The 13,990-nt window shown below is 35.2% G+C and overlaps 1 protein-coding gene across 1 annotated transcript in view; it reads left to right on the top strand.

Moving 5' to 3' along the window:
* The window catches only part of LOC107677921 (sodium channel protein type 1 subunit alpha-like), a 53,854-nt gene that overhangs the window by 33,024 nt on the left and 6,840 nt on the right, over window positions 1-13,990 (top strand). The window contains 6 exon segments of the mRNA XM_016472991.1: window positions 560-916; window positions 1,001-1,432; window positions 7,110-7,242; window positions 8,421-8,575; window positions 8,861-9,034; window positions 10,399-10,521. Coding sequence (XP_016328477.1) covers window positions 560-916; window positions 1,001-1,432; window positions 7,110-7,242; window positions 8,421-8,575; window positions 8,861-9,034; window positions 10,399-10,521 — 1,374 coding nt within the window.

Here is a 13,990-nt window from a genome sequence, read left to right as displayed (position 1 = left end):
TATATATTAAATAATTGAAAAAAAATAAAGATTCATAACGAAACACTGCAAACTAAAATGAATCAATTTAAATTTAAGTGAATTTAGGCATCACAGCATTATAATATACAGTATAAATATTTGTCCCCTTCCGAGGGAACTTCAAACTGCGTCCTCTAGTTCCCCAATGCGACCCCTAAAGGACGCAGTGTCTCGTTCCCTTCTCGGAACCATGGTTACATACGTAACCTGAGACGTTCCCTTCCGAGGGAACTTAGAACTGCGTCCTCTAGGGGTCGCATTGGAGAACTAGTGGACGCAGTGTCTCTTTACCTTCTCAGGGAACCATGGTTACATACGTAACCTGAGACATTTTATTTATAGAAATACAAGTGAGATTTGCTGAACAGTTATTTAATTATTATTTTTTTAAAGATTAACTTTGAATCAGCATTAGATGACATTAAAGTTAATCTAAATCTAAAACTAGAGGAAAGCAGCATATCAGCTGACACTATATGATCTATATTGTGCATCTCTACTTGCCCATACTAATCTTTTATGCCCCTTATTGTCACAGCTGAGAGTCTTCAAACTAGCTAAGTCCTGGCCGACTCTGAACATGCTAATCAAGATCATTGGCAACTCACTAGGCGCCTTGAGCAACCTGACGCTTGTGCTGGCCATCATCGTCTTCATCTTCGCTGTGGTGGGCATGCAACTGTTCGGGAAGAACTACCGTGACTGTGTGTGTAAGATTTCTGAGGATTGCACGCTTCCTCGCTGGCACATGTACGATTTCTTCCACTCGTTCCTGATCGTCTTCAGGGTTTTGTGTGGAGAGTGGATCGAGACCATGTGGGACTGCATGCAAGTGGCGGGACAGCCCTTGTGCTTAATTGTGTTCATGATGGTCATGGTCATTGGAAATCTGGTGGTATGTAAAGTTACTTCTAACAAATGAACTCTAAAAAAATCTGAATTGTGTCAACATGTAGTTGGTTTCTTCCCAATTTTGTAGGTTCTGAACCTGTTCCTCGCTCTGCTGCTCAGCTCATTCAGTGCCGACAACCTCGCAGCCCCTGATGACGAGGGCGAAAAGAACAACCTGCAGATAGCGGTTGGTCGAATCAGGAAAGGTGTTGCTTTAGTTAAGGCCTGCCTTCAGAATTTCTTCCGGAGCGGCTGTTTAAGAAGGAGGAAGCCGAAAAAGAAAACCGTAGATGGGAACACGATCGGGAGAAACTGCAAGGCAATAAATGATAACTCCAACCACACCACACTAGAGCTGGTTAAAGTCACTGGAGGAACAGACATAGATAGTGACACTGAGAATTATATCAGCAACCCAAGCTTGGCTGTCAGGGTCCCGATCGCTGATGAGGAGTCTGATTTTGAGTGCCTCAACACTGAGGATTTCAGTAGCTTTTCTTCAGACCTAGAGGATAAAGAGGTAAGCTTGCTGTTTTTAACTTTTTTTTTTCAAACACCAGGAAAATGGGTGGATATGAAGCCCCCTTTACATAGACATTTTAACCCATGCGTCCTTAGGAACATTTTTGTCTTTTTTAATGTAATTTTATTAAAAATATATTAAAAAAATTACAAAAAAAAAAACAATTATGTAAACAAGGCATTTAAAGGGTAAAATCCTGAAAATGAATGAATTTTTGGTAGTTATGATCTCGACTGATATCGGTAAAACGATCTATGTCAGTGAAAGCAGAAAAATATATTACTAAATAATATTTAATTATGGTTTTTTTTTACAATTTTTTAAAAAACTTTTTTTAAATTAACGTACAAGGGTTAAGCCAGATTGCATCGAGATCTTTGTTCTAATGCATCTTTAGTGGGCTTCGATTACTGTTACCTGATCAAAAAGCGGAATTTATGGAAAATATTGTGGTCCGTAAGATTTTCTTGCATTTATTTGGTCAAAAATACAGTAAAAATTGTGCAATATGATTACAATTTAAAATAACTTTTTCCTATTTAAATATTTATTATAAAATGCAATTTGTTCCTGTGATCAAAGCTGAATTTTCAGCATCATTACTCCAGTCTTCAGTGTCACATGATCTTTCAGAAATCACTCTAATATGCTGATTTGCTGCTCAAGAAACTTTTTTTTATTATTATCAATGTTGAAAACAGTTGTGCTGCATCATATTTTCGTAGAAACTCTAATACATTGTGTCAAGATACTTTGATGAACGGAAAGTTCAAAAGAACAGCATTTATTTGAAGGAGAAATCTTTTGTACTATTATAAATGTCTTTACTGTCACTTTTTTTCTTAATTTAATGCATCCTTGCTGAAAAAAAAAAAAAAGGTATTAATTTCTTTTTTAGATTAAAAAATTAATATTACTGACCCAAACTTTTGAGCGGTAGTGGATTATGTGAGAAGCTGTAGTACATAATGTAGTTGTCACAAAGCAAGGCCAGACACAACAGGTAAGTGCAAAACAGGATGGTTTATTGACTGGGTAAGTGGATGACTGGAATAGGTGAGTTAAAGGCAGGTGAATGTCAACACAGTGAAAGGTTCCAGGGTGCTTATCTGAGTTCTGATGGAGAGGATTGTATGCCGGTTACGTTGGAGATCGTGGAGCCTTTCCAAGGAGTCGTTGGAGGATCGTGGGAGGAACAGCAGGTAATTCGTTCTAGGAGAATTTGGCAGAGAGAGTCCAGAGTAGTTCGTAGGAGTGAACGGTAGACCGGACAGTGAGTGACTGTGCTGTGTGTGTATTTGTAGTGTGGCTTGATTGGTGACAGCAGGTGCGGGTGATCAGAACTCAGGTGACTGTGATCGGGTAATTATCCTGGATGGTGACTGAAGTGACTGTGATGAATCCCTGACAGTAGTACATTACAGTTTATAATTCAGATTTTTTTTGTCATTTTAACAGACAGAGATAAGGTATATGGTTTTGCATTCCTTCTCTATGAGTATTCCCACAGTATAGTATGTTATTAGGGTTTAGAAGAGCTTGTGTTTGGGGAAAGAAATTAGATAAATGAGGTTCCAAGTTGTAATGTGGTGAAATTATTTGATAAATATTGGGATATCGTTCATTTAAATCAAGTGAGCAAATTGTGTGAGCAACATCCGACATGGCATTTCACTGAAATTATCAACATTTGTCTTTAGAATCCTAATGGTTTTTTTTTATCTCAATGCATCTTGGGTCCATTTACTCCTGGCTTTTGATATGGTCAAGTGCAATCCGATCGTGATCCGGTCATTGAAAATGCATTAATACCACAAGTAAAGGACGCTAAAGTCTGTTTGAGATCAGGCAAGTGGTTTTCCGACACCACTTTCACAGATCCATTGAAATGGTGGTTGTGGAGTTTGTGTGAATTTTATTTGCCACACAGTATGTATGACAGCAATGTACCCTAACTTGTGGAAAAAAAACTGCTATTGATGACATACTATATAATTTACATCTTTACATTCTCCAGGTTGGTGTAATGCAGTCATTCAGGGTAGATATCATATTTAATTGTGTTGGCTTAAGGTCCTAGTCTAAATTTTAGCTGAAATTTTTTTGCAATGTCAAAGTTACAGGTTTGATTTTGAGGGAATGCATGAACTTCTAAATATAATGCATACTTTCAGTGCAGTGTAAGTCACTCTAGATAAAAGCGTCTATCAAATGTAAATATCCCTGCATATCGACTTAATGATCAATATGAAGGTACACAACAGTTCAACCCATTGAACAATGGGACAAATACCTGAATAACAGTGCAAATGATGTCTTCTCCTGCAGACTCCAGTCCGTTGCTGTTGTTATTGTCACGTACATGGTGCCAGAAATGAAAGATTTTCAGTTGTGTCACTGAATTTGTCATTGGCGTAATCATGGTCAAGTTTTTTTTTCCAGTAGGTTTAATTGGAGTTAAGTGCATTGTGGATTACATCAACTTGCAGCTTGATCCATAATGGAAAAGAGGTCAGGGAATATCAGTCTTCAGATCGCATTATCTGCCATTTAAGTGCTGAGTGTGAATGTTAGCCTCATGATAACATGCTCATTTGCTTGCTGCTGAGAAACGAGGATGTGGCGGTCTGTGGTTTTGGCATATTACCGACTATATACTGATTGTTTTTTATGGCAATCTCTTTGAAGTTGTCCTAAAATGTCTACTGCTTCAGTTTTGTGAAGGGTGATATGTTTTCAGTTGAAACTCTGTTGCAAAAATCCAGTGAGCTAACTATATAGGCAGCATTTTAAGGAATGTCAGGACAAATGATTGCATAACACTGCCTAACACAGGAAGCTGAATTACCATTTTAATTTATCATGTACCTACAATAATTCAGCACAATGAAATAATAGTTCACCCAAAAATCAACATTTTCTGGAAATTTACTCACCATCAGGTCATCCAATATATAGATGAGTTTGTTTCTTTATCAGAACAGATTTGGAGAAAAGTAGCATTACATCACTTGCTCACCAATGGATCCTCTGCAGTGAATGGGTGCCGTCAGAATGAGAGTCCAAACAGCTGATAAAAACATTGCAATAATCCACAAGTAATCCACACCACTCCAGTCCATCAATTAAAATATGGTGAAGTGAAAAACTGCATGTTTGTAGGAAGCAAATCCATCATAAAAGCATTTCAAACTATTGCTTCCGGCTACAATATGAGTCATCTAGCCATAATATTGCTTTCTCCAGTCGAAAAGTTGACTTGCCTAAATCAGGAGAGAAATATGCACAGACTAAGCACTGTTTACAAGCAAAAGCAGTCTAAAACAGCACAAAAAGCATTAAGAAACAAGTCCATCTACATCTTGGATGGCCTGAGGGTGAGCTAATTTGGGTGAACTAATTAATTGGAATAAATAAATCCAAATCCAAATGACCGATTCTGCCTCCTTATAATAACTCACAAAATGTTTACATTCACATACTTGCATAGAGTATAATCCAGTCAAAAGACGATTCTGTATTATTGCTCCCATTGATTTATCTGTCATTCTAGCACTCTGACCAATCTTTTTACCTCCAGACAAGACAGTGAGTGTTTTTTCCTTGTTGTCTGTCTCACTCCTTTAACGCGATCTGTCTTTGCAGCACTTCTGAGATGCTTTCAAGGTTTACAATGAGTGGAGACCTGTAAGACCTTTATAATATGCATCCCAACTAACCATAAAGACAGCTATTGTCATTCATGAAAAAGAAAATGTTTTTAGCTAATGGATTTTTTGTGCATTTCAAATCCTGCCATACCACTAATATCATTCTTATTCATCTTCAGTCATAGATAATGGTGTTAGCGTCCTATTTCAATCATTACGGTTACAGTAGATTTCAGGCCTCTCTGCAAATACATACACAGCTAACAATCGAGAAATGGTTCTCGTTTGGCATAAAGTTAATTGGACAAGCATAATAAAGAATCCCAGAGTGTTTGACAACAGTGGATTGATTGAAGATTTTGTCTGAAAGCAACTTTACAAATACAGTAAACAGTAGCATTGTGCGAGCAATGCCAATGTCATGGGTTCAATTCCCACAGAATGCATGAGCTGATCAATTGCATACTTTCAATGCAGTGTAAATCGCTTTGGAGAAAAACGTTTGCCAAATGCATAACACTAATTAGCCAAACAAATCACCATTATCTGGGAATTCCATGCATTTTACTAAAAGATACTAGATGTCCAAACCAATGACATTATTGCACTGATTGTTCAAATGTCATTAGACAGAAAAGGTCTGGGGCCAAACAAGGACTTGAGTCATCCAGACTTCTTGGTTGCGTATTAATTTCATCATAGCATGCTTGCATCATTCCACAAGCTGCATTATCTGAAAATCTAACAGATTTTTTTTGCTTAGCAAACTTCACCATGTACCTACTGTCAGAAATCGTGGACCGAAAGGGCACTTTAGTGTCGGCGATTAAAGGGGTGCCCCCCACCCCCCCTCTGTGCATGCCATTGCCTACTGTAATGCAGCATATTAAAGGAATGGTTCACCCAGAAATGAAAACTTGCTGAAAAAGTGCACTAAAACGCATGTGCTACTATACATGCTATTCACCTGATGTGCAATCACTTCCTACCACTGATCCATATAAATAATATTATATTATGTATTATATTGTTACATATTATAATATATTATAGACCTATATATTATATTATATATATATATTATATAATTATAGATCAGTGGTTCCTACTGCCTCTGAAGTCTTGTTGGTATAGTTGCAGTCAATACTATATCCCGTCAGTGTTATTTTAGTCAAATTTTTTGGTTTTACTTATATTATTAATTTTACGACTTCAATCTTATTTTTTCATTTTCAGTTTAAATTTCATTTGTTTTAGTAATTTTATGTGATTTTATCATTTTTATTACTTTTGTAGTTTTTTTATATATTTCTATAAAGTTACATTTTTAAATAAACATTACATTTCTAATTTAAATTTTTTAGTTTTAAAGTTTTTCAAGTTCAAAATTAGTTTATATTTTACTAAAATAAAGCTAAAATATAATTACCAAAAATGATCTTTAATATTTAATATTAATATTTTAAATTTAGTCAACAATAACAACACTGATCCACTAGTAGGTCATTCAATCAGACGAAGAACGTCTTGCCCATATATATATATATATATATATATTGGCTCTTTACTGTTAAAATCCTTAGCGAGTGACTGATTAAATATTAATGAGAGACAAAATTTACTGTATAAACATATGAATCATTTAGGACATGCTTACTATGAGCTGCTATGAAATGGTCGTATATACTTGTGTAGAAGTCATTGTGATTTCAACTTTAAGTTTCAATGTTTGTATAGTAAATTTCACAATAATCTTTAAATGTATATTATTTTATACTATGATTCATCTCGGAGCTTATTGATGTAGTTAATGTTGTAAGCTGTTTGGAAATACCTATGAACCACTATATATTATATACTAGATGAAGGGTTTTAAACATCTGAGACATCACACCAAGCAAGCCTTACATCTCAGCCTTTGCACAGTGACTCAGCTGAAACCATGTGCACATGTTTCATCTCATCGGTGACGTGGAGGCGTTGCCATGGTAACACGTGATGATGTGTCTGTGCTGCTCTTGCAGAAGCTGTCTGACGTGGCTCCCAGCTCTTCGGAGGGCAGCACGGTGGACCTCAGACACTTCGGAAAAGATGGAGAAGATGCTTTGGACTTTGAACTTGAGGAATCTACCGATCCAGATGCTTGTTTCACACCAGGTGATGCTGCTAATAGTTTGTTCACTATAATAAGCACATAAAATGTATTCTTTGGCTTTCAACTCTTGCAAAAAAGTTCAGTATTATCAGTGGGAAATGCCATTGGGCCATGGGCCCAAAAAAGCATTTGGCACTTAAGTCGCGCTTAAAAAGTCTGAAGGGAAATGCATGTGTTGTTTTGTCAATGTTTCACTCAGCAAAGTGAAGACTTTCAGTACAGTTTGACATGAACATGAAAAGTAAAATAAATAGAAAATTTGCTGAAATTTCACTCATCCTCAGGCCATCTAAGATGTAGATCAGAACAGATTTGGAGAAATGTAGCATTACATCACTTGCTCACCAATGGATCTTCTGCAGTGAATGGGTACCGTCAGAATGAGAGTCCAAACAGCTGATAAAAACATCACAATAATCCACACCACTCCAGTCCATCAATTAACATCTTGAGAAGCCAAAAGCTGCATGCTTGTAAAAAAAACTAAACAAAAAAAACAAATCCATCATTAGAATGTTTTAATTTTAGACCATTGCTTCTGGCTAAAATATGAGTCCATAATCCATAATAATGCTTTCGTCAATGAAAAAGTCCATTTCCTGTTGTCCTTTCACATCAAAATCCACCAACTTATTTGTTCAGAACTGTTTTGTACCGTTTTCACTTGTAAACAATGCTTGATCTGTGCATATTTCTCTCCTGACCAGACAACTTTTTTTTTTCTTTTTATTGGAGAACGCAATATTATGGATGAAGGACTCTTTAGCAGTAAGCAATAGTTTGAAATGCCTTAATAATGGATTTGTTTCTTACAAACATATTTTTTTTGCTTCACAAGACATTAACTGATGGACTGGAGTGGTGTGGATTAGTTGTGGATTATTGTGATGTTTTTATCAGCTGTTTGGACTCTCATTCTGACGGCACCCATTCACTGCAGAGGATACATTGGTGAGCAAGTGATGCAATGCTACATTTCTCCAAATCTGTTCTGATAAAGAAACAAACTCATCTTCTTGGATGGCCTTTTCAGCACATTTTTGGGTGAACTATTCCTTTAATGGTGTGAAAATATGTTCAGTTATCAGTTTCAGTTCAGTATCAGTATCAGTTCAGTTTGTAAGTAAAATTTCCAATAATAGGGATTTTGAATAAAAACTGTTTGAATTTTGTTTTTCAGGGTGTGTCCAAAAGTTCCCGTGCTGCCAGGTGGATGTTGAAAAGGGCATGTGGAAGAAATGGTGGCTGCTGAGACAGACATGCTATAACATAGTGGAGCACAGCTGGTTTGAGAGCTTCATCATCTTCATGATTCTGCTTAGCAGTGGCGCTCTGGTGAGGGAAATGCATGTGTGTTTTTGTTTGTGTATGTGTCACTCAACAAGGTAAATCCTTGACTCACTTTCAATAGACGTCAACATGTTGATAAGCTGATGACACAATATTCAGAATAATACTTGGCACATACAAATATTGTTGGTTTTTATTACCTGTTTTAAATTTTATGGCCATTTATAATCAATATTTTTCTTGGATGGATTTTTTTTTCACTCAACTTGTTGCAGTCCATACTGGTTTAATTCTAATCCTTTATATCTTTACATCTCAAATGCTTTTCAGGCATTGGAGGACATTTACCTTAACACAAGGAAAACCGTAAAGACCGTACTGGAATTTGCTGACAAAGTTTTCACCTACATCTTCATTCTTGAGATGCTGCTGAAATGGGTCGCATATGGTTTTGCCAAATACTTCACCAATCTCTGGTGCTGGCTGGATTTTATTATTGTTGATGTAGGTTCAGCTTTTGATTAAATATAATGTCAAACTATATGCTGCACATACACCCTGCAGAATCTGCAAAATGTTAGTCATTTGTACAAAAATAAGAGGGATCATAAAACTTTTTTTTTCATGCTGCCCTGAATAAAGTATTTAACATACAGATGTTTACATATAGTCCACAAGACAAAATAGAGTTCACATTTGCTTGATTTCTATCTAAACAATCCATGACTGTTTGTATGATTTGCGATAGTCGTCACTTATTTGTTCTGAGCAGTTACTCTTCACCACTGTTCTTCAGAAAAATCCTCCAGGTCTTGCATGTCTTTTGGCTTTCCAGGATCTTCTGCATATTTGAACCCTTTCCAGCAGTGTCTATAAGATATTTTACATTAAGAACATTTGTGGGACTCTTACAAAAGGTGCAAACATTCACTGGTGCTCAAGAAAGAAACATGATGCATTAAGAATCAAGGTGCTTAAAAAATATTAATTCCCTCTTATTTTAAAATATATATTTTTTTAATTATTAACATTTTGCGGATTCTGCAAAGTGTATGTAAACTTACGATCACAACTGTGTAACCAAAAAATGAAAATTCTGCCATCATTCATTTACACTCATTTCAAATCTGTATGACTGACAGGATGCTATTCGTCATAATAGTAATTATGGCTGTTGAGATACTATTATAGTTTTATTTATTTTGAATTACTTTTTATGTTTTCGTTTAATTTTCATTAAAGTTTTATTAATATATACAATATTTTGATTATTTATTTTCGTTTGAGTTATTTTAGTACATCAAGTTAAATCAAATGGGAAATTTTGCCTTGACAACTAGCTAAAGTTTTTTTTAAATACATATTTAAATATTTTTTTAGTCAATAATATGCAAATATAATAAATAAATAAATAATTCCTTCACTTATAATTCTTGGCAGTAAAATAACGCAGAACTCAGTACTGGCTGGTGCAAATATTGCTCTAGCCTGCCATGCAGGTTGCATTTAGCTCATATTTTGTGTGCAAGTTTGCAGCGGGATTTGCATGAATCCTTTAGTGAACTGGGTGCTAAAACAACACAAACAGCAGGTGCACATCAACTCATAAAAGTACCATTATCAAGAGAGCATCAGTGAACTGAGAATGATTGACTGGAAATTATCGCTTTTGTGTGTGTTATGCATGTGGGCACTTGAGACAGTGCGAGTTTATACTGTGATAACAGTTGAGTGAGTAAACTGGACATTCGTCCATCTGAAAGGCCATTTTCCCATGAGAACCCGCAGAGAAGTCGAGATTGGAGCAGGAAGGAAGGGATTCGTGTCTGGGTTTTTTTCCCCCTAATTAGCTCTGTTTATGTGTGTAGGTCTCTCTGATCAGCCTGGTAGCCAATGCCCTGGACTATCAAGATCTGGGCGCCATCAAAAGTCTCCGAACGCTGAGAGCCTTCCGACCGCTCCGAGCTCTCTCACGCTTTGAGGGAATGAGGGTAAAATCTCTTAATGTCAACTATTTATTCATTTACATATATGAATAATTATTTTTAAAATTACATTTCCTTATATGATAAAATTATATTTATGTAAATTATATATTTATAGAGAACTTACATATATAGAGGACTTTATTCAGTCAAAGAAAGGCTGACTGACCTGAATTCATTGAAAATTTACCATTTAGTTGCCTTTGGTATTCTTTTGGGCTTTTCACATTTAAAATTGTCAGTCCAGTGTCATTGTGGGTTAATCCGGGGTTATCTTAGTTAGCATTTAACCCTGGTTGGTCAGGTTTTGAGATTTCACACTGTACCATTGGTAAACTCCGGGTTAACTTTGTGCTGTTTTGTAAGGGCTGGGTATTGAGACAAATGTAACAGTTCGATTTGATTTTGATTCACAAGCTTCAAAATAAGAATCAATTAAAATCAAGAGATCAATATTTTCAACCCAGCCCTAATTTATCTTTGGAAAGATGCCGCCATGCTTAAGTCTTCTGAAAAGTAAAAGACAACTTTAAGAAAAGTGCATACATATTTAATGAGCTGAGCACTGATTGCTTCATTAATGGTTGTCTGTTGTGCTGTCTAGTTTAGGTTGCAAGTTCTCCTTGAAAAATGTAACTTTGATGAAACTTTGATAAAAGCAGAATTAAAATGCGCTTTGCAAAGACTTAAGACGTTAACCCAAGGTTTATTGCAGTATGAAAAGCCCCTTTCAGTAGTTTTGTGTTTCTTTCTGGCTGGACATGTGAATGAAGTCCTCTGAGCAGGTCAGCTTATTAAAGTCAACATGAAACTGACATATAGTGCTTGCAATGAGGGGGAAAAATATATTGTCGGGCTTGGTTTTATCTATCAGAAATTGATTACCAAAAGTCACATGGTTGAATCTTTGGGGTTGAAAGTTAAGAGGATTTTATGTAATCTGAAAATAAATGTTTTAGAGAGGGAGCAAGTTATTACATTTTGATGAAAGATTTCAAACATTTTCATTATTTAGTACAAGGTTGCCCAAATTTTGTGAGTTGATAAATAGCTAATAATTAATTAAATAAAAAAGTATAAAATTGAAATAAATAATTAAAGTAATAGTTTATGCGAAAATTGAAATTCTGTCATCATTTACTCATCCTTAAGTTGTTCAAAACCTGTATGAATTTCTTTCTTCTGTGGAATGTAAAAGAAGATATTTTGAAGAATGTTGATAACCAAACAGTTGCCGGTAGCCATTGACTTCCATAGTATGGAAATAAAAAATATGTAATAATATTTATATTTATTTATTTAATATATATATTTAATATATATATTTAAATATTTATATCTAAAATTATAATATTAATAATATATATGGCTAACTGTTTGGATACCAACATGCTTCAAAATATCTTCTTTTGTGCTCATACAGCAACTTCAGGCTGAGTAAATGACAGAATTTCAGTTTAAGGTGAACTATCCCTTTAAAAACAATGAAAATGAAACGGTAAAAAGATTAAATATTTTATGTTTACCCTGTATGTCACTGACATCAGAAAACCATAAACATGTGAATGTGTTGCATTTTTGAAAAATTAACCTAAAATCTCAGGTCTACCGTACTTCAATAAATATTTGAGATCAAAGTGGTTAAGCTGACAGAAACGTTTGGGAAACGCAGCTTTAGTGTAATGTGCACATAATCATTCACAATAAGGCCATAAACATGCATTAAAGGGTTAGTTCAGCCAAAAATTAAAATGAGCCCATAAATTACTCACCCTCAAGTCATCCTAGGTGTATATCCATATTCAAAACGTAATAATCACTTTAATGTAGCTTGCGCCAACAGTTGTACACGGAAGCAGCTCTGGGAGGATGACGTATGAGTTCAGCTTTTGTGCATGTGCCGCTCAGAAGTGACGCACGCGGAAACGCAGTTGAGAAATCAAAACAAAACAAAACAACGGTCACTAATTAGAAGTACAAAACAACCCCGCGAAGTAGCTTAAGTCTCATACTGCGCATGCGTTCACTGTTCAAACTGCGCACGCGCTAACGAGAATCGCGAGATTTAAGGAAAACTAAAACTTCTTAGTAAGCTCAACATAACATTGCACGTTTTTAACATTTAAGGAACGAATTTGTTGAATCAACTTAGTATCATGCATGAACACTTCCAATCAAAATGTCTTAGTTCAATTTACTGTTTTATGTTTATTTGGAGGACTTTTTGTTAGTTGGCTTTTTTACAGTGTACTGCCTGAGAAATGACTTACATTTAATCAATAAATACATTTAGAATAAGTGTTCTATATAGAACTGTTTACCAGTCAAATGAAATCACTAACGACAAAATCTTATCTTGTGTGATTCATTTAATTTCATTCTGAAAATAAAAGGCAAGAATCAAAAGAAGAGAATGTTTCACCTCAATTCTTTATTATAACCGTTTGGCTCATTTCCCTTGAAACGATAAGATGTAACTGAAATGATTTAAATCAATGTTCAGCGTTATTCTATCAAGGCATTCAGTTTTGAATGTTATCAGATGACTAATTCACTACACCCAAGGGTGCAGTCATTTCGTCATTTTGCTGATGCATTGTGCTTTAGGCTAATAAATTAACTATAAATGGATATCACTTAGCCAAATGATGCCATGAATATGTCATAACTGTGCAGTCTTTGGTGGTCGAGCTGCAGGAGAGTTTCAACATTATGGAAAGGCCAAAGCACAAGAAATGCTCTTCATATATCATCCAATCAACACTCAAGGTAATGACCAGCCATTGAGATGAGAACTGCCTCTGAAGAGTGGCTGCTGGGTACTTATATACAGTGTTAAATCAGTTTAAATAATTGGTTTTGGAGTTTATAGACATAGTTACTTTTAATTATTTTTAGCAATTAAAAAAAAAAATACTGCACAAATCATACAGTAATTTAAGATGCAAAATTGATGTTAAGGTTTCACTTAGGTTTCAGACTTAGTTCATGGCCAGAACATCAGGGATTCTGTAACCTTGATTTGGGTACAGTATCTTGCCTAGCTCACACAAAATTAAATGAATAAAAAAAATGAATTTTGTATCTTCTCTTCGTTATCTCAGTTGGTTCATTTCTGCAGCAATAACATTAAATGGAGAGTAAATGGAAACTTTAGACTTTGCTTTAGATAATTTTACCTAAAGAAAAAGGCTGTAATAATCTCACATGTCTCCTTGAAGTGAATTGAGCGAAGTTACAAACATGTGATCATGTTTGATAAAATACCAGTCTACTATAAAAAATCAGATATAATCTCAATCATTACTCATCAAACTCTTAAAGGGATAGATCACCCAAAAATTAAAATTACCCCATGATTTACAGTCATCCTAGGCATCCTAGGTGTATATGACTTTCTTGTTTCAGACGAATCCAGTCGGAGTTATATTAAAAAATCTTTCAAGTATTCCAAGCTCTATCATTGCAGTCAGCG

The sequence above is a fragment of the Sinocyclocheilus anshuiensis genome, unplaced genomic scaffold (assembly GCF_001515605.1).
Source record: "Sinocyclocheilus anshuiensis isolate Anshui unplaced genomic scaffold, SAMN03320099.WGS_v1.1 scaffold164, whole genome shotgun sequence".
Taxonomy (NCBI): domain Eukaryota; kingdom Metazoa; phylum Chordata; class Actinopteri; order Cypriniformes; family Cyprinidae; genus Sinocyclocheilus; species Sinocyclocheilus anshuiensis.
This window is presented reverse-complemented; position numbering and strand designations above follow the sequence as displayed.